Genomic DNA, 22,082 nt, shown 5'->3' on the forward strand with positions numbered 1-22,082 from the left:
GCCAGGCAGCGAGGGGCCCCATCTGTCCCTGCCCAGGGACCCATCCAGCCACTCTGCTTGCTCCCCATGGGAGTTGCCATTTCCCTGTAAGCAACTGCTCCCACTGCTTCCCTTCACAATGAAGCCTTGGGAGCCCCACACCCGAAACCTCGGGTCTGCCCCGTGGTGCCCCCGTGCGCTCTGAGAACACTTACTTGTCAGAGAACACTTACTTGTGAAAAGGAGTTTTAACACACTTGAGCACACAGGTAAGAAACCAAACCTCTGTAACGAAAAGCCCTGCTCCTTGGGAAGCCGACTGACACCCAGTGTTGGAGTGTACAGCTGGGGTATTTGCACACAGGAGTAACCCACAAGAACCAAAATAATCCTTCCACAGGAGCTCAAACAGGAACCTCACCTGCTCGTGCTGGATGTGAAACTGCACTACGCCCGGCTAGCCAGAAAGCTTCGACACATCTAAAGCACAACACTACAGAGAGTATCACGTATTGGACTTGAAAGTGGGTTATTTCATGGATATTAGCTAGAATACATGGAAAGTTTAGGAACATGAAGTAAAAAAAAAAAAGTGTTGGAGTGTGACAAAGGCAGAGCATCAGTTAAGGCCCTACAGCCTCATACCTCTGAACTGCATTTGGGCACCGAAGGGCTGGAGCGTGAGCAGCCGGAACAGACCCGAGCCACAGCCGTCCCTTCCAGGCACTGCCTCGGCTCCTCACCCCTCGCTCTGCACCGAGATGCTATCGGGGACAAATGCTCTGCCAGCCCAGAGGTATGTGAAGAGTCAAAGTTACATAAAATGAGGCAGCTGAAATTACATTAGAAAGAAAAATCAGAAGCAAAAAAGGCACAATAAAAAGATAGGAAAATCAGAAGCAAAGAATACAGAAGAAATTTATTGAAAGCACAAGTACAGACTGGCCAATAACTGCTTTCTACAATCTGAACAGTAAAATAATGGAGCTACAGAAAGGTACAAAGGTTGTTATAAAATAGTTTTAATTTCATTTCTTTTTGCATTACAAACATTCTTTGAAAGAGGCAATGGAATTCTGATGTTGTGTATGCTTACCCTCCCCACCCCACCTTCCACAATACTGAACCTGTAATAGCTGTTATCAAAATATACAATACATCTGTTCACCATAAAAAAACTGGGTTTTGCTGCCCCCTCATGTCTTACAACAGGTATAAAAAAATTATAAATATGTACACCCTTTTGTTACTCACATTCTTTACATGCAAACACAGGGATCCAAAGGAAAAACCCACAACTGCCTGGGTTCCGGGGTTACCTCAATTCATTTGCTTGCATTTTGCAAAATATATATAGCCTGTGGGTTGACCAGATCGACGTTCAAGGCCACCAGACAGGTTTCGTTCCGATAAGCCTCTTGCCCGTGTCTCGGGTGAGGCTGATTGAATGCATTTACAAGTTAAACCACAGCTGTTCCGCTTGGGTTGTGCATGGATCCTGACATGATGGAGCGCTGCCGGGGGCACGCTCAGGAGCACCAGCCCAACAGCCAGTGCTCCCCGGCTGCAGGAGGAACACACTTTGCACTTGGGGAGGGAGATGAGCAAGCTAACTCTAGCTGACAACAATTACCAGGACACCTGAATTTGCCCTCCTGAACACAAGATGCTGGCAAGGAAACGCAGAGCTTTCCAGCAAGGCAGATCACAAGGCTTCATTAACAGGCTTACCCAGATTTAGAGGTAACTGAAACCAGCGTCCGCTTGTCAGCTCAGCTTTCTCAGCTCAGCTGGGGCAACACTTTCATTGAAGATGGTTTCACACTCCTCAGCCACAAACCGAGGACTACGGCAGACCAGGATTACCAATCTCATGCCAGCAACCCAAGCTGAACCCTCACTCAGACTTCACACGCTTCTCCAGCATAATTCACATCCTTGAGAGTTCAGGGAGGAACTAAGAAAAGTTAAGACTTTTCCAAACACTCAGTGCTAGGCAAGTCAAGAGCTCCCACACTAAGCAAGGAAATCAAAACTTGCAACACTAAGACAATTAAAAAACAAACTTTGGTCCACAATTTGCAGAAAAACCCTGAAAAAAAGTACAAGATTCTTGTTATTTTGCATCCGAACAGGTTGCAGGTTAGAGGGAAATGTAAGGCAACATCGGATTACACAAAATAGAAGGCAGAATGGCCCGGGAAAAAGTTGTAAGCCAGAAAAAAAAAAGTTGTATCATTGGGAAAAACTGATCTGCTGCATTCTACTTTTAATAAATTCCCTTGCTATAACTTAAAAGATCTGGGCTTATAGGTTAAAAAGGTAGAAAAACTTTAGCCTGGGTCCTTTTATTTAAATTCACAAGCTATTTGTGCTTGTTATCTCAAACACTTTGCTTTAAAAGTCTGCTTTGCTTAACATTTTATCGATTTCGTTACATTACTCATCCTCAGTCATGACCTCAGCCTGATAACTAAATTCCTGCCCTAAAGTTTCAATTACAAAAAAAAATAAAATAAGAAAGTACAGTATACAAGGGTAATACCACAAAGGAGTAAATTTAGATTACGTTTATACCATCTTATCATTCTATAAAAAGGTACTTAAACTATTTCTTTTGCATATAAAGAGATTAGAATATTTGGTCAACTGGAAATATTGCTAGGCACAGATGACAGCAACGGCATCAAAAAGTATAATACAAGAATTAAAACAAAAAGCTCAAATGCTGAAGACATGCTATAAGAATGATGGCAGAGCTACATTGGTCTTGTTAATCTCAAATTAGGGGCACAAAGGTGACACACATGAACACCTTTCTAAGTGTGGGATATCCAATAATTCTTCAAATCCTAGCCAAGTATTTAGATATGTATATACACACACACATATTTCGACAAACTCGTAATGATTCGTCTTCACAAGTGTCCAACAGTGGTTAATTTTGTATCTTGATCAATGCTCTTGTGAAGGGCAGAGCCTGTTGACTTGCTATTGACAATGGAATGTAATTTGGTCTCGGGAATGCTTCCCCACCCAGACCTTTCCGCTTAGTCTGAATGTTATGGACAAAGGATCATAAATAACTCCCACTTGACGGTTTGCAGATGGTGATAAACCACAAGCAGATTGAAAAGTGGCATGAAGACACACGATACTATGCAGATTGAAACGTTTCACAGACAGTGGGATACAACTGCCTGAAGAGTCAAAGCCCAATATTTTCTTTATCCACTTTGCCAGCTTCACTTGTTCACTACAATGAGCTGATCCAGTAAGCCAGAGCTCACTCATTCCCCTCAACTCTCCCAATCCACTCCCTGCAGTTCAGATGTTTTCCCCAAAGCAGTAAAAGGTATAAGGCACAGGATAGCAGATGCACAGTTAAAAGTAGGATCAATGCAACTTATTTTTGTGCTGGGCGAGTTGGGAGCTCCTGTACACCATGCATTTTGCAAAATCCTGATTCAAAGGCGCTAAAGTGAATTTACACAGTGGTTTTAGGTCTTTCAAGGCATGGATGGGTAAAGAAAATAAAAAAGGCATCAATGTGAAACCTGATAAACTTGTTAGGATCTGCCTTTTGGGGGAGAAGGAGCAGGAAGGGAGGGGAATTTCCCAGAGCAGGTTCCAAAGTGTAAACTTTAACTTGTGATTTTTATTTGAACAGTCAAGATTGTTACCCATCACCGCAAGGTTAGCAATATGAATTAGATTTAACTTTTTTTTAAAAACCGGTAAACTGATTTCTCTTTAAAAAAATAAAATCTCTGGTCTTTTAAGGTCACTTCAGCTGCATTTTTAAAGTGGCTTTTTTTTTCTGGAATGATGGAAGTTGAAACCCTAGTGTTCAGCCTTTTAAGATCAAGGCTGAACCCAAGAGGTTTTAAGTCAAGTCCATTTTGTCTCACACCTTCCAAAGCTTTAAATGGTGGACTTTGAGAAGGACACACGCAGGTGATGATTCTCACCCAGGTCATGATTATGGAGGTCAATGAGTGACTGAATGGCTTCTTCCACAGAGCCCATCTGGATCAGAGCCATTTTACGGTCCTTCCTGACAAGAGAGAAGTTTAAGTCACATTCAGTACCACTGTATGCAGGGTTTCTGCACCCCGATGCGAGTTTTCTCATCCAGCACTCAAAGCCAGCAGAAAATTAACTACCCAGGGTAACTGCAATACACTTTCTTTTAATATGGAAGAGTACAGATATATGATAAACATGCACATCCAAACTTCTCACTCAGCTACCTTAGTTTTCTTCAACTCATACTCGCCATGCACCGAAGTCCAGGGTTACTCTGGAGTTCTTTATTCCAGAGAGTTAAAATGCTATATTAGTAATGATTCTGTTCACCTTTCACTCAGCCCAAGTTGGAATTCAATCAGAACTAAGTACTTCTACCCCTCTCATACTGAAAAGCCAGTGTAAGGTCAGGACATGAGACAAAACACTTACTGGAAGAATTTGAATCCTTTGACCATCCCACCATTGCTTGAAAATAACATCTTAAGGTCTTCTTCAGTTATCGAAGGTCTGAAAAACAGTTTTTCCAGTCAAATGCACGTTGACAGACCAAATTAATCTCTAAAAAAACAATTCTCATCAGATCCTTTTCTAAATTCTCTACCAGTAGCTTCTTGGACTGGAAATGCTACAAGAACAACAGGAAGATGGGCAAGCTTTCCTGCTGCTAGCAGAAAAAAGCTGACCGTTACTTACTCTCACACTAAATTTGCAAACATTCTTATACTCAGCCATATAGGAACTCTCCATGCGGATACTTACGGAATATTGGACAGATGAAGAGTGGCAGAAGGGGGAAAGATGTTTTGGAAATTTTTGGAGCCTGGTTTCTTGAAACGATGTAGAGGAGAATTTCCATAGTCCTTAGTCAGACCTTTGTCTTCCTGTCCCTCGCGGGGAAGCTGTACTGTGTGATGCTTGGACAATGTTATACGGATTGGCTTCCCATGAAGCTTCTGACCATTTAAATGGCTCATGGCTGCAACGGTTAAAGACAGCACTGACTACAACGGTATTTCAGTTTTGTTCAGACATGTAAATCAAAGCTAGAATTTCATTCCAGTTCTTCCTGATGCAGATACCACATCCTCCACTAACTGCACAACAGGCACTGTTATTGTGTTTTATTGTAGTTTTTTTATTCCATTTTCTACTCTAGATTATCTCGCACAAACAAACTATACCTTCTCCAGAACTGCCCCTAAATCCATACTACATAATGCAAGCAAGCAATTAAGTGCATGGACACATTCAGGTTTTGGGTCTTTTTTTTTTTGAAGAGAAGAAAGCACTGATTAAAGCTTTAATTAGCCATTAGGTCTCTTAATGGTAACAGTTTCATACTTTTAAGCTTGCTTACCAAGCTGGGCCTGGTTTCCATCAGTCATCTGAACTAGGGCATTCTCTTTCTTATTAAATAAAATCTTCACCCTCTGCACATCACCATAGACTCCTTCAAAAAGTGAGGAAACAAGAATAGTCTTAGGTAGGGAAAAAAAATGAATTCTCATTCAACTTAATATTAGCTAATCAATCCAACAGCAAAAACATTCATTCAAAACCAGAACTGATCTCATTCCAACCATGGTTACTTATTCTGCTCTAATTATGGAAAATTCTTATATAGCAGAATAATAATGGAACAATACATTAAAGAAAAGACACTGGGTTTCAGCAAAAAGCAAAAATCTTTCTGCCAGAAGACTGGACAATTTAGCATGCTATCACAATTTAAAACTCTTATAAAAGACATGCAAAGCAATAAACCATGCATAACTGAACATAAAATAAAGGCAAACTAAATAAATAGCAAACTAAGTAAACAATGTAAAAATGAAATTATGCATTCAAAAAATGGCAAACTGCAAACTGTACATTTTTGAAGTATCAAAAAGTAATCTCAAATAAATGAAAAACAAGGTAATAAAAAGTGTGAATAATAACATACCGAAAAGAATAAAGAGGCATTGGGGTGTAACTCTCTTTATAGAACAGCAGAGCAAGGCAGCGGAGGGACAGGGAAGAGGTAAGGAATCGAAGGGGAGAGCGAGGTTGCACAAATCGTCCACAACGAGGAAGGGCAGAGTCCCCGCAGGAAATGGCGAAATTGGTTGATGGATGATGAAGTTTTCAAGATGGTTAATATTGAAGGGCAGGTTGGTTTCCGAAGAGCAGGGTTTTTTTTTTTTTTTGGAAGGGGAATGTTTTTATATTTTTTTTTGTTTCAAGCAACAACAGGAAGCAGAAGTACCGTGCAGTCAGTTGGCAAAGAAATTCCGGATCAGGGGAAGAAAAAAAATTCAGGGATGGGGAGAAAAGAAAAAAGTAGCAAAAAACACAGGTCAGTAAATACATAAGGAAATATGTAGTGTTCCATCAGTCAGATTTATAGAATTCTACATACAATAACTTGTTTACAGAAACAGTTAATAGGTTTTACCTAGTGGAACACAATGATAAAGAAAAGGCATTTTTACTTAAGATATACAAAGAAGCAAGAGACAGTATCACAACAAGAGTGACTTCTACAGGCTTTAACGTTGAATTAAATTGCAATGGTATTCCCTAAAATTTGACTAAAAATATTTTCTCCAGTTACAAGAATTTCTTGAAAGAAATGACTTCATGAATCAAGTCAAAGCCACAGTTGTATTTGCTGCTCTAGGACCAGTGACTACAGAAGTAATCCATATTGCAATACTTAGCTGTAATAAACAGGAAAGTCCACTTTAGATACCAATCACTGCCTTTAAAGCAAAAGATTACTTGGATAAGCAGCTGTATCACTACAAAAAACCTCAAAGGTCTGCCAGAAGTGCTTGCTATAAAGGAACTCGATATGTCATTTGCAACAGAGGTCTATTCCCTTCCATCTCCGTGGCTTGACCTCACGACGCAGAAACCCAAAACTGCTGTTACTGAGCCAGAAAGGCAGGAAAAGCCTCTCTGCCCCCAGTGACACCACTAACTTTGCATGCAGACAAGAGTCTGCATTCAAAGTAAAAGTCAATGCAAGCCGAGACACGCAGACTTTTACCACTCATCATGGAAAGGAAAAGTGGAGTAATTTCAGCTTCTATTAGTCCAATTCTGAAAAAACCTTACACATTATCGGAGGGTAGTCACTCCAGAGAAATACTGTCTCTTAACTAACTGGTTGTGGTACAGGTAGAGTTTCTACAACACTGATTATACAGGCAATGGAAAAAGTTTCAGGTCTGTTAGTTCACAGCTTCAGTACAAGTATCAAAGTCTCTCTAGCCCAAAGATAAGCTGGATGGATAGTGAAGAGCTCATAAAAAAAACACAAGGCATGAAATAACTGCTTGCTCCTACTTAACGGAGAACTGTGCACACCATTCAGACACGGCTCAGAGCTGTGAACACGTGCAAATTAAACAGAGGTACCGCACAGTCCTTTGTCCTGTCTCCGCCATCCAGATAATGCAAAATCATCCCAAGAAACAAACACTTGATAGTATCACACTGGTCAAGAATAATGACACCAGCTCTTGGTATTTAAGACTTGTGTTTGAACAGCAAGTCGTGGGAACAAGCCAGAGATGACAGCTCCTGGAACAGCACAGGAGTTCCTAGGTAGAAAGAGCAACTCATCCAAGACCAAAGCGGTATCGCAGTCCCTGCTATTATTTCATGCCCTGGGGAAAATAGTAATGACAGATAAAAAGAGTAGTCTGAAATACTGATTCAATTGGTTCATTTCATCAAGAGTTAAACATTTTGATCATTCATCACATCCAGGCTTCCCTTTTGATGCAAAAGAGGTTTTGTGGTTACTCTTGACATCACTGATAAGTTTTATAGTTTTGCAAAGTAGTATTAACTTGTGTGCACACTTCCACCAGTTAAAGCGTTTTTCAGCGGAGACTCCACATACTCTACTGCACACACTAGAGGATTCTACACTTTCAATCCAACAAAGAGCCAAAAGCTGACTGAAGAAAAAATCCAAGATACCCGTATCAAATTCTCTTACATGTTGTCCTTCATTAAAGAAGATTTTTGTTCAAATATTACTTGCTCTTTTTTTTTATTTTAAAGAAACACAAATATTTCCACTAAGTTAAGTAGAATTGAAAATGTAAACTGTGAGTTGTTAAGGGGTTTAGCTAAGGAAAAACTTCCAGGAATCTTGGAATGGAAAAATGTGCAAGCACACGGCAGAGGAAATACTGCATAGGTACAAGGTCAAGCTGGTAGGGGTCCAGACACTACACAGAAAGAGCAAAGGTCAGAATGAACTCTCTCTGTAGTTCTGAATTAATGTATTAAAACCTAGAACATGCTAAGGAAAAGAAAGAATGGACGTGACTATTCTGTGACCCAATGACACTATTCCATGGGAATGGCAGAGAGACTCCAAATAAAAGAGGGAGGAAGGGACAGGCATTGTAGTCTTTATGGGACAAGAGCAGGCAGGCAGCATCCTTGGCTTTGAACCAAAGAAGAGCAAGATTTTAATTTGAGATGGACTTTCTCATTTCCCTTCAGCAACTAGAGTACCGATCTGCTTTGAGTTTTAGAGCTGGCAGAACACATCATCTGCTTTTCTAGTTTTGCCGTTTCCTTTAGGATACAGTAGGATTTCACTTTCAATGAGGTTCAGCACAATCTGTGTTCAGAAAGTGAAAGCACAAGGTAACAGGAAGGAGAAAAAAGTAAAGTTAGGACTCCACTAACCTCAGGAATCAGATTGCTAACCAGCAGAACAGAGTTCCCTGCCCCAGCAAGGCCGGGAATGGCAATCCGTCCTGCTGCAGCCGCTGCAGCTGCTGCTGATGGGATAGCCAAAGGAGCTAGTGCTCCATGAACATTTGGAACTGACAGGCCTGGAAATTAAAGAATATTAACCAGTAAAGAAAGCAATGGCACGTACTCTAGTGTATTTGCTGCACCAGAAGGGAGAACAGCACACCTTCAGTAACATGCAAGTAATCATTCAAAACACAGTGACCATAAGAGCAACAGGAGCCTCCAATTCTGGTGCTGCAGGAAATGCAATTTCTCATAGTATTTGCTCTTGCAGTGCCTGGTGCTTAACAGCTGCCTCTCAGCACTAGCTTGTTGACTACAATATTTTGCATGTTTCACAAGAAGCAGAATCAGCACAAAGCCTCAGCTCCATTGGTGCAGGAAAGGTATCACAAATGGTGCATTTGTAAGGGTCTTTCCAACCAGTGCATGCCAAAAATGCTTTGTTGTTTAACCATGCATGTAACAATCAGATATGGTATGCTACCATCAGCTAATCTCTTCTTGAATGGAGAAACATTAGTTTTATTTACAGGCATTTCTAGGTTGCTCACACCTAGACTGAGGTAGCTGGCACCTCAATGTATTAGCCCTCCAAAGGGAAGGGCTTTAGAATTCAACAAGCAACTGCTAGTAATCAATTAAATTACTTCTCAAAGTGGCATTGTATATTTCCCCAACAGGACAGGATATTAACAAAACATTAATGGTTCAACAGTTCGATCTGTGCTTGTTTGTCATAAGCAAGGAAATGCCACCAAGTTACAAGAAAGTCAACATAGCTTAGTATGCTGTGAAAAACAAAGCAGAAATTGTTTAGTCTAGCACTCCAATGAGCATATTTTGCACCTAAAACCTAAGCCTTTAACGTCAGGCACTAGGCTACTTCTGTAAGTAGCAATAATTTGTTGCCTGCAATATGAGCTGTAAACTTCACAGTACAACCGTAACAGTGTATAATTAGGTTCATGTTTAAATACTAGCTTTACTGAAGATCTAGGAAAAAGATTCCTTGCTTTTGACCACATTTACAGCTGTCAAAGTGAGTTCACAACCTCTGCAACCACACAAGGAAATTCAAAATACAAAAAAATTTGATTTCCTCCCCATGTCCCCCAGTTATTTTAAATACTGCCTTTACTGTCTCTCCCATCCCGCTGCTCATATTTTCTTTCTTGTCACTGCGATATCGCCTAGCCAGAGGTGCTATAGCTGCACACTCGCATTCCTAGTTCAGGTTATGTACTGAAACACCACCCTCTTCTACGCCCAAGTGCCAGTATTCAGAATATACAGGACTAAACCCAACAAGTATCACTACTTAGCTTTAAAACATCAAGATGCTTCACCAACAGAAAACCTATATAAAATTTCAACTTACGAAATACAGTACCTGCAGCCTGAGGAATTGCAAAGGCAGGAGGAAAGCCAGCTCCTGCATATGGAGAAGCCGAGATTATTCCTGGGGCACCTGGGAAAGATACACACATTATACAGAGACACCCAATAGCAAAACTCTAGACTTAGCTGGAATGTCTTGATCTGTCCTTCAACATAAGCATTTAGTTGAAAGCTAAACCCTAAAACATGAACAGTAATTTAAAAATGCCTCTAATGTTAACACTGAACTTCAAGAAATTGTAAGTACCATTCTTCCTCCCAACTCTACTGTTCTGAAACAGCGGTTACAATATAGCTGTTGACCAGAATACAAGCTAGTGGCTCCTATAACTGTTTAACCACAATATAGTTTTCAAAGTATACGTTACACTACCCCAAATTATCACCAACTCCATCCCATAGGCAAAACAGCAGATGGCACTAGAAGCCCAGACAGACAGAAAACCTTAAACAGTCCTCACCCAAATGGAGAAGAGCTTTCAAAGCAGCAGCAGGCACCCACATCCATATGTTCCTACTAGCATTTTGCACTAGACTGATTCAGTGGTTCCCACGTTTTCCTCATTAGTCACACTGTATTCCAAAATTTTGTATGATCAAATATGCTAGGATCATGTCCCCCTCCCCTCCCAACTGACAGACATATCAGTTATACTTGTCCTGCTCCCCCTTCAAGAATTCTCACCAAAAGCAGCTGCCATGGTCTGATCAAGAGAGGGTTGGTTATCCCCAGAAGGTAGGTCTGGTCGTGTATAGTCTCTGCTCTTATCATTATTGTATTTTACATTGAGACTCGTGAGCTTTGAGAAATCTATGCGCAGCGTACAACAGGCATTGTAGATATTCTGTCCATCTAAAGACTGCAAGGAAACAAATCATTCTTCATCCAAGATGCATTTATACTAAGACCATAGCAATAAATCTCTGAAAAGAGAAGGTGTTACACCATCCCAGGTACCAGTGTGTATCTTCAGATGGAGCAGCTATCTTGCTTTGTGTGGAGAAAGCACTGCTTCATTTTACCCCCTTCAGTGTTCACCCAGGTTAGCTGTCCTGCTCTTGGTCGGGCAATTCCCTCCCACCCACACTTGTGATCTGCCATTCGAGCAATACTCACATAAACCTAACATGACCACCAAATACTCCAAAATGCTACTTTCTGACATTGATCCTAAATTAATAAAAGCAAGCCTAAAAGTTCAAATAAGTCAGGTGTTTAGCACTGCAAGCATACTACTCACCAGTTTGGCATGCTGAGCACTGACTGGGTCAGCATATTGTAACAGGGCCTGAAATTGGTTGTTCTTCGTGAATGTAATTATTTTCAAGACTGTACCAAATTTGGAAAAAATCTGCAAGATAATATTTGCATATCTTGTTATCTAATTTCCAAGTACGTTAATGTCATCTTCATCTCCATTATAAGAAGCAATAACAACAGAAGTTATCCTTTCACCTTGTTAGCTTTCTAACTTCCAAATTTAATGTTTTAAACTACACTGTGTGTGTTGTTTAACTTGCATCACAGCATCAGACTAGAAAAACATCAGGGTGACTGAACTACCCCCTTTATAAAGTTTTTGTCTGTTATTAATTTTTACACAGGAAGATTCACATACACCTTCACAAACTAGAACTTTTCCAAGAACTTCAGGGATTCTTAAATGCAGTCAAGCTTGCATTTTAAACATGAAGATTAAGTTAAAAAACCACAGCAGACAGCAAAATAGGCTACTTCCTAAATGACTCCTGGACACTGCATTTGTTTCCCCCTACCCTCGGCAGGAAGCGTAGCAGCTACTTCTGTCAAACCCTAAACAGAACTTGGAGAGCTATCTTGAAGACATAAATATTTATCCCTTGCACTGTACCAGACTGTAATCCAATTAAAATGGAGCAGCAATCAAATCTCTGGAAATTAGAAGTCTGGCCAAATTGGGACCAAAAAATAGAAGAATCTCATGTAGGTGTCAGGGTCTCCAAAAAGCAGACATCTGACGACTATGTTCAGAACTTGAATTATACAGCTAAGAAACACATGCCATTAGAACACAGACATTGCAAATACAACAATTCACTATTTGTTGCTACCCCTTGCTTCAGGACCATCTTCAAGAAGTTGTGACAACATGTTTTACCTGATGCAGAACATCTAGAGTGACAGGATAGAAGAGATTCTCAACAATGATCCTCAGGACAGGGCTCTGGCCAGCCATCGCCATTCCTGCATCCACTGCTGCAGCAGAGGCTGACAGCGCTAGGTTTCCAGACTGAACAGAATTCACTGCTTGCAGAGCTGCTTGGGCACGCTGCAGAACCAAACATTCTGTTAGACCAACACTTCTGCTTGCAAACACACCTTCAGCTTTTCTTGAGCTTCCTATCTGCAAACTACTGGCAGAACTCAACAGTTAGCAGAACAATAGAATGCAATTTACTGTTCCTAAGGCTAGGGATGCAATGACTTCAGCACATTTTAAACATGGACCATACAGACCACCCCAATCAGTAAGAGCAATGTAAAAATACAAACTAAATAAAATATGAAGTACTTATGACACTGCTAGAACCTTGCTCAGCATCTACTGATGCAGCAAAATGATTCCATTGTTTAGAAAAAAGGAAAAACTAGCTGCTTCTAGGTTGAGACACCATCTCCAGAATTCTACAGAAGCTGACGAGACTGAAAGATTAATGCACATCATCTGTAGGGATCCAGGACTGAAAACTGACTTGGAGTGTTCCTGTAGAATCCCCCTCACCCATCTAACATTATGATGTGCTCATTGTTGTGCATCAGATTCTGGCTTTCTTAGATGCATCGCATAGTAGCATTTCATCTGCACAGTATTAGATGCTCTGCTCCTGATGAAAGTCAGCCTGAAAAGTGAGAGGCGGCAAACTGGATGTACTCGGCAGTCACCCCTGATAAGGAGCCACAAGTAACTTGAACTTCTTTCCAGTGTTCCTGTCCTGAAAGATTGCCAAGAACAGCCGAGCTGAAAAAGCAAACTTTAACCCTATGCAGAGCATATCTTGCACAGAAACTCTAGATAGCCCAGACAAAGCCCTAAGAACTGCTGCATTCAAGTGCTGACTGCCTCAAAGCTAGCACTTACCAGCAACAGATTGTACTCTACTGCAGATATAAGTTTTGCCCCATCAGATCTTAATTTTATATAAATATTTCAAATATTACAAAAACCATCCTAAGCACTAGACATTAACCAAGTCTTTAGATGGACATAGTAACTGAATATCTATGCAAAGAACGCTAAAACTTATCACGGTCTCATATTCACTATGCATTTTCTTCCCCTGATATTAAGGCAGCTTTAGCAGCTCATTTAACAGTCTGTTGAGACTTTGGATAAAAACTATTGTAGGAGACCTTATTCCATAAGCTAGAAGCTAGTATGCTCCATTTACCACTGACAGTTAAACCAAGTCTCAAAACCCTCCCAGGCCTACACCAGCAGCACAAACCAAAACAGTAGCTGAGAACTGTCTGTCCCTCCCACCAGTACGACAACATAAAGAATAAAAACTAACTGCTTGGTTTGGAGTGTTGTCCGTCTTAAGCTCCTTGTGGTTGGAGAACTGAATATAGATGGGCTGGCTTCGAAGGACCGGAGTGACTGTGGTGTAGTAGTTTACCATGGTGTTGGCTGTCTCCTCCGTATTCATTTCTATGAAAGCCTGCACAGAAGTCAAATCCAACACTGACATATTATCAAAGCGGCTCACACAAGGGAGACAGCATTAACACTTGACAACAGCATTATGCAATTGATAACTTTAGGAGGAACTTGCAGTTGCATTGCAAATGTATTTGATTTTCACAACTGCATTCACATGCAAGTTTTTGTACACAGAATTGTTTAAGAACCAACTGTACGTAGAACAAATGAGGATCTCCACTGTCCAGACTGATTTATGTAATGTTTCAGTCTCATCCCAAGACTGTCATGCTACATATATTTAGGAAACTGGCAACAACAGAAGTGTCTGCAGTAACACAAAAACACAGCAATAATCCGGATTCTTAACACCTGTAACACTAAGCAGCTTCCCATACTTCGACAGAGCAGTGAGCCTACTCACTGTTCCGTACCTTTATGGTCTCCTCTACTTCAAAGTCAAAACATAAGGGATTGTAGCAAGTCACTACATTAAGTACTTGCATATAATCACACCACGCAATATATTAGAGGCATCTTCATAATTAAGATTAAAGGCATAGTATTTTAAGCAATGATTAAAGTTGGCTTGCTTTTTTACTCCTTAATTTGTACAACAATTTTAGTTACCAAATTAGTGCACACCTTCTGCATTACCCAAGAGTCTTTTAGCTTTACCCAGCTAATTTATTGTATCTGTAAAGGTGTCCTTAAAAGGCAAAGATACACTAGTGGTTACTCAACTGTCAAGCCGGCTTGAGTGAAGAAGGCCAACTCATGTCACTGCCGTCCAAATAATTTACCTGGTCTGTAATTTAGGAACCAGGCATAATGCTAATTATAAGTGACAACCTGTAATTATGGACTTAGCTCCTCATACAGCCTGAAAATAGTATTTTCTACAGCTCATGGGATAATCAGGGAAAAGTAAAATAATAGTACACAGAAGTTATTGACTCCTAATACATGACAGTTGTTTAAACAACTTGGATCTGGTTTACTGATGACAAACTCATCAAGCCTTTGACATAATCCCTGCTTTCAATTATGGAGATACCTGATTTTTTCCTTTCAACATGAGAAGATTGGTGACCTTGCCAAAAGGTAAGCCCAAAGAAATGACCTCTGCCTCCGTGACGTCACTGGGGAGTTTACGGACGTGGATTACTCGGGATGGGACCCCAGCACTTCTACTATCGCCTTTGAATTTTTTGCTGTCGTTTCCATTAGCTGTAAAAAGCAAGAGTTACTGCTTATTAGAGTGGGTTGGAAAGAATATGCACACACTTACTTCTGACATACAGTTTGTGCTCCCCATCCAGTTATTACTCTCTCTTACAGAGAAATTCCACAGTTTAATTTAACTAGAGTCTGGAGACACATAGCTTCACTTTTTTTCTTTCAAATTACACGTGAGGGACACAGCTGAATGCCACTGCAATGGAATCAACTCTCCAGTGGCCATTTTACAGCTTGTTTACAGTACACACCCACCCACATTTCTATTTTGTGTAGGTCTGAGCCACTAATTCTAGATTGCTGCTTTACTCCTTTTCACTTTGACTGGTAGTCTTGGCAATGAAGTAGTTTGAAGGGGACATCTTAAACCAAGTGATATTGAAACAAATATGAATCAAAACGTAACTCTAGATCAGTTGGATTATACGTATGGCAAAGACTGTCAGCAGCACAACACCAAAGACATGAGCTGACACAGTCTGGCAGGGAGGTCACAGGCAGAACATGAAGAGTCTCAAAAGACAACAGCAGCGACAGTAGCTCAAAGTAAGACAATTCAAGGCACTCACAAGCACAGAGGGCAAAATTCTGGACTGAGCACCCAAGGATACTGTTTTGGGTGGGATTACTAACCTCTAGATGGTGTATGACTCCCAAATAGCTGCAAGCTACTCCATACAGCCAAAATAACCCTACGTGAAATTCAATTGTGCTTTAAGTGTAACAGTTTACAGCAAAACTTGCATGTTCTAATTCTATAAAATCATTTTAGCAACTGTCCTGCAACAGTTTTGTTCAGTCTACCAACCTTCTAAGGGTATAAGGTAGAAGTTTATTACTATTCATCACTGTCCTACAAAAGGCCTAGCAAGCACTAAAAATGAAGATATTTTAAAATTAAGTGGGAAAAAACAGACCTCCTCATAGTATTTCCAATACTTATAAACTGCTATTCTTTTTTATAGGCAGTATTACCTGCAGAAGAAGAGTTGCTGTTCATGATAAAGGGTCCGTTAGTAACACAAGTAGAGAAAAGCTCGTCAGATCCCCGCTGGAAAAGAAAAGACGAAAGGTAAACTGACAGCATTTTTACTAAATTCTATTCAGGTACTCCTAAAGCAGAACAATTGAGATTAAGCTGTAGGGAAGTTGAACAGAAGCGTAAGTGAAAATATACTGACAGTGGGCAGTGAACCTCACCTCCATAAATTAAATATAAGTAAGATCCAATTTAGTAATTGAGTAGCACTATCCAACATCTCTTTTCAGCTAAGCATTAAGAATCTTAGGAGTTGAAGCATTGCTGAACTGTCTGAAGCCACCAAATGCAGCATTGTGCACTGATATTCACATTCTCCTATTGGATCTAACAAAACAGATTTCTGACTACTCCTCTCAGACAAGATTTTCATTCCTTTAGGTTAAGCTAGAACAATACTGTAGTTGATCAGGAACAGCAAGACAGGTAGGCTTCCTGGCATTCAAGATGACAAGAGATTATTTTACTGTGGCTTATCAGGAGCAAAGAAGTCTTAAGCAAAAGACAAGTTATCAGAAGCTGGCCAAAACTGTTAATGTATGGCTTGGTCATTATGAACCAAAGATGTGTATTTTCCAGTTACAAGCATAAGATGCAACTTTGAGACACTGAGACTTGAAATAAATGGATCCCTTCCCCTCCCTACCCCAAAAAAGGCAGATCAGCAAAGTAAAGTTACTAGCAAAAAGCTACTTTAAGTTTTACAGTAGAAATAAGCCCACATATAATGATTTGGAGTCTAGTACAAAACAGTCTGATCACTGGTTTCTCTTCTAGCCACGATCCCCAGAACAGCAGCAAGAGCTTCTGGAACAACAGTACCATAAAGTCTCAGCAAGCACATTTAAGTCAGACTTAGCATTCTGAAGAAGAGAAACCCGAGTACCACAGGTACAAAATCTTTGTAATCCCATTCTCTATTGTCTTTCATGCTAGGAGTTGTTCTATGTTAAAGTTAACATGGCTGCTTGCAAAACAAAAAGGCATGATTAGCACAGCATATCTCAACATCCTCTTTGATTCTTCTTACTGCAGCATTCTGCATTGCAACTACAGACGAAAAAAATTTGACAAAAAAAACTCTAAAACAAACTGTTCCTGCTAGAATTACACTACCTAAACAAATGGGTATCGCAGAATTATAGGAATGCATTTATTCTAAGCTTTTTAGTAGCTGTAGGTGTAATTCCATCTACTCGTACAAAAAGTTACTGAATTGCAGGAGCCTGGCACATGTCCTCCATTCCCTGCAAATAAAGCTAAACAGATCCATGGAGCAGATTACTGTACACAATGTATGTGTTTCAATTCATCACAGCACTCCCTGTAAAGTCGCACAAATTACCTCCACTGACCAAGACCAGTATAACCCAAGTAGGAGGTATGAAAAAAAACACTACCAAGACAAAAGCAAACAAGACTACAAATTACTTCTTAGCACAATCTATACTTATATAATACAGCTTAAAATCAGTAAGGCTTAATTTCAAGTAAGTTACATAGAAGACCTCAAATCCCGTTGTAAACTGCAAGCAAACATGATAATATGTCTAACATATAAAAGCACTTTGTCATCATTTTCTACATTACTCTTACACAGAAATGCCACACTAAAAGGCTTTCATCAACCAAAAAAAAAAGAACAGAGCTCATCCCTGCCTCGGCTAACTCCCACCCATCTCGATGGAAACACACCCTGCTTCACACTGGCCACCAGTAACTCTACCTTCCGCCATGCCCTGTATCTGGTGGCACCTGCAGGAACAGTATCTACAGGACAACAAAAGCTCCCTGCTCATTTCCCCAGCAAACAGGCTAGAAAAGTAGGTCACACAAGAGCCCCAGAACACCGAATTACAGACACAGGTTTTGGTTTTTTTCTTTCCCCCTCAAATCTTGAATTTCTTGTTCGACTACTCACTGTTAGCTCTTCAAAGACAGGCTCAAGGGCTTTGATGTTCTGAATATGAGAAATTAGGCCAGGTTCCAAAAGAGGGGTTCATGGGCTGCTGCTGGTCACCTGCAAGCACTGACCAGGTTCCACAGAAGACACTCACCAACGTCTCCTCCTTCTAACACAGTGCAGTAATTAGGAATAGGCCTTTTAACAGCTGTTCTAATTAGCACTTGGATTCCTGAGTACAGCAAGAAGGAAGCTAGTCTGGGAGGCTATTAGACTGTGATCCCATCCTTTGGATGACTCAAATTAATGCGTAATTCCAAGGCTAAAAAAAAATCCACCAGTTTACTGTAAAATCGTTCTTGTGCCTGAACTGCTGCAAACCCTCCAGGTATAGCTCTACTTTCTGGGCCTTGGGATGCAACAGGCAGCTGTTTACAAGAACCACCCACCAGCAAACAAAAGCCTGACCCACACAGGCAAGTGTTTATTGGCCTCATGAAACTCCTCACATCAGGCCCTAACGGGCCTTGAACTTTAAAAAAAAGTGTTCTTAACTTGTACATTTCTGAACATACAGAACTCCAGCACTCCCAGTATGAATCAATGCATCTGTGCAAGCATGCTCAGGCAGCCCTCGCAATCCTCCATGGAAATGCCGAGAGAACTAGCCATGTATGTGGCTCTCTTGGAGGCAACACTAGGAAACTACAAACTGGAAAAACAAACATTTATGCTATTATGGAAAGAATTTAAATTCCCTGAATTTAGCTTTCCTAATGGCTTGTTTAAAATAAACATTTTCTCACATATTTGAAAATTTACTTGCAGGGCACTTTCACAAGGAATGCTCATTGCTGCTGGTTTCCACATGTCAATGCTTCTTTAATGAAAGAGCCATTTCAAATCCACTCCCCTCTTATCTTGGAGACTATCTACACTGCCCACTGCGACCAGAGCCAGGAGGCAGAGGAGGATGATTGTTCAACATCAAAAGCAGCAGCAGTCAATTTGTAAGCTTCCCAGCTGGAAGTACATGCAAACGAAGAGGAAAGACTGCAGCAGTGGGAAAACTACAATTATTCCAAGGTCTTTTCTCTACACAAGGGAGTTTACAGACAGTACATACACAGTACTGTACAGTTATACCAAAATTACTCCACACAGACTCCCTTTAAACGAATGGCTTTTAAAGCGTAAACCCATGAGGAGCATACCCAACACACCAAGGACTTGAGGTGCTACCGTCCTCACACAGGTACAGACCAGTGTTGGCAAGCTTCCTCCAACAGAGGGAAGCTGCATCGACTATGACTTTTCATCAGCATCTGCTCTTCGTCCATTACTGTTCCAGCTGATCTCAGATAACCACAAGAAATCTCAGTTGCTTTTTAGAATGACCTAACCTGAGGCAAACTGAAAACAAGTGCTCTATTAATTTGCACTCAGTAACAGGAACTTCAGCAAATCAGTTGTCTGTCTTTATACTCACAGTGATTGCCATAATCTCTTTCCAGACTCTAACGTCTTCTCTTTCTGTACGTGTTAGAAGCTCTGAACAAGCTTTAGCACTATGTTATAAATTCAAATGCTCCATAGCAAGGATTCCAATTCAGTAGAGCCAGAGGAACCAACGCAAGTCTGGCTGTTCTAAAAGGTTTAGAAGAGTTTCTCACACACAATGTATCCATTGGGTATTTTGAATTATATTGGAAAAGCCAATTGTATTTATTTGTATTTACAGATAAAACTTTAAGTTTAAAATTATGCAAACCCAGCAAACAGCTGTGCTCAGGCTGTTTGCTCGAACAGGGCGCTCAGCCACTCACCAGTGTCAACCCACACTGCTCCTCTACCCTTTTTTATTCTCTGACCTCCATGGGGAGGCCCAGCTCTACAGTGCTTCAGTGCAAGACACCGTTCTTCAGATTCTGAAGTTCACATCCCTGCTCACAAGAGGCATTAATTTATGTTGACATTTCTGTTTAGCTAATTCTTTTGCAGCTGGTATTTTTATGGCAAGATTAACAGAAGCAACAGTGTGCTAACAGTAACACTGCTCTACATAAAATTCTTCATTTGAACTAACAAATCTCCTCTTCCTGTTTATAGGAAACAAATACCACTTCTGAAGCTACATTGCCAGATCTCACCTAGACCAGGGTAAGGCTGTTTCTACCACCAAAATCACCAGTCAGCACACATACTACCAGGTAAAATGCTGCCTGGGAGCGTTTCTATGACAGCAGCCTCCTTTTGTCTGCAACACTCATGGCTACAAAAGGTCTATTGCTCAAGCTGCATTAATTTAATAAAAAACCCATGTTCTGTGTAGCCTTGCTATCAATACTTCCTTAGTTCCCTTTTCTGAATTAGAGAAAGGCAGCCCGCCGCAAGGTACAATTCTAACATTTCATATTTTTTCAATTTATATTTCTGACCACCCCCCCAAACTAAGCCTTTGCTTTAAAGTTTTAAAAATAAGTTCTAAGCATTTAATTTGTCCAGGCTTTCACAGCCTAAAAAGCAACTGCTAATTCTTACGAAAACTACAAATTATCTTGTCACTAGCATTTTACCTGAACTTTACCATAGCTTGGAATAAAGCCAGAAATTGTCTCAGCTTCTACTAGCACACCTAGTAGTACCACAGAAATTCTCAGCTGCCCTATATAATCCTTTATCCACTTAAGATCCAGCCACTTATTTAAAATGGATTACAATAAATCAACTGCACTCTGCCTGTGCAAAAGGCAAGAAATACAAAATAAACAACCATAAAAATATTAATTTCAAGACAAACAGGTGATATTAATCAACTTTCAAAAAGCAACAAGTCACAGGTAGAAAGCAAAATTCAAGCAAAGGCAAAAAGACAGGATATATGGGATGGAAGAGGACAATGACTAGAAGGGCCCACAAGCTAAAGGCTAACCAAGCCAATCTATGAAACACCGTTTCTTTCCCTGGCTCCCTGAGGAAATCCTACGTAACAGCAGTATTCTCTGCCTTTGGATATGCAGCACCTTACACCCTTCTGACAATTTTTAAACAGACTAAGGATACAGTATCCCTCCTTCTTGTGAGGGAAAAGATAGATTTAGGAGGCAGGCAGGCCATCGGCTAACATGCACTTATAAAAAGCAAAGCAGGTCACACAGCCGCACCTGGAAAATCCCCCTCTGAAAAGAAGCCAAGAAAAATCTGTACTGTTAGAAGTCCTCGGTCTGCTTTTCTTAAGTTCAGATAAAACCAACGCTGTCAGAAGTCATGTAACTCTGCCTGGTCTGAGCATGAAAGCACCATCCTTCTACTTCACTTTCTCTACGATTGTAAAAAATATTTTGGACCCAGTAAAAGACCACCATAATATTTAACACACATAATGACACACAAATCATCAAGAAGCTCACACAAACTCTTTGCTCTGATGAAAGAAGAAAAAAAATGTCTTTGAGCACAGAAAGAATGGACGCCTCTGAAGTATGCTTCAAGGGCTCTGTATGAGGTCAGTCCCAGAGGAACGGAAGAATGTGCTCCGACACTGCAGTTCACAGCTCAAATCACTTCGCAAAGAACTAGTAAGAGAAATCCAGTCTGATGACATCATCATTCACACTCATGTTACATTCCAACATTTTTTGCTGAGAGATTCAAGAGCTAGGAATGGAACTAAATTTAAACTACTAGGAAGAAGGATGCCAGTTTTTTTCGTCTTCCACAGAATACTCACTTCTAGCAAGGCTCCTTTACGTTACTCCCATGTGCCCCTCTTTCCCCCCTCTTGCCTCCAACATTCTAGTCATTTAAAGATAAAGCAGTGTGAAAAGCATTCCAATTTGGGTCACAAACAAAGCGTGAGCCAACTTTTTTGTGAAAACGTCTCTGAAGAGTACACAATACAACTACATCCTCCTTCAGCCCTAGTAAAGTTGGAAAGTGAAGATCAACACAAAATAACCTCAAGATCCCAAACACCACCGCCTCCGAGGTGGCAGCTAAGTGAAGTGTGGTAACTGCTGTCCCACCCGTCTGCAAGCAG

At 40.6% G+C, this 22,082-nt stretch overlaps 1 protein-coding gene across 1 annotated transcript in view; it reads right to left on the bottom strand.

Annotated features, from left to right (window-relative positions):
* Positions 1–3,790: 3,790 nt before the first annotated feature.
* PTBP1 (polypyrimidine tract binding protein 1) overlaps positions 3,791–22,082 on the bottom strand; it is a 24,591-nt gene continuing 6,299 nt past the window's right edge. The window contains exons 2-14 of the mRNA XM_009708722.1: positions 16,077–16,152; positions 14,920–15,092; positions 13,735–13,881; positions 12,321–12,491; positions 11,424–11,534; positions 10,868–11,042; positions 10,175–10,252; positions 8,710–8,858; positions 5,957–5,990; positions 5,369–5,461; positions 4,771–4,987; positions 4,441–4,518; positions 3,791–4,036 (exon numbers count right to left, since the gene is read on the bottom strand). Coding sequence (XP_009707024.1) covers positions 3,904–4,036; positions 4,441–4,518; positions 4,771–4,987; positions 5,369–5,461; positions 5,957–5,990; positions 8,710–8,858; positions 10,175–10,252; positions 10,868–11,042; positions 11,424–11,534; positions 12,321–12,491; positions 13,735–13,881; positions 14,920–15,092; positions 16,077–16,101 — 1,584 coding nt within the window. The 5' untranslated portion in view covers positions 16,102–16,152 and the 3' untranslated portion in view covers positions 3,791–3,903. The remainder of the gene's footprint in view (positions 4,037–4,440; positions 4,519–4,770; positions 4,988–5,368; positions 5,462–5,956; positions 5,991–8,709; positions 8,859–10,174; positions 10,253–10,867; positions 11,043–11,423; positions 11,535–12,320; positions 12,492–13,734; positions 13,882–14,919; positions 15,093–16,076; positions 16,153–22,082) is intronic.

Source organism: Cariama cristata, unplaced genomic scaffold (assembly GCF_000690535.1).
Source record: "Cariama cristata isolate BGI_N322 unplaced genomic scaffold, ASM69053v1 scaffold42210, whole genome shotgun sequence".
Taxonomy (NCBI): domain Eukaryota; kingdom Metazoa; phylum Chordata; class Aves; order Cariamiformes; family Cariamidae; genus Cariama; species Cariama cristata.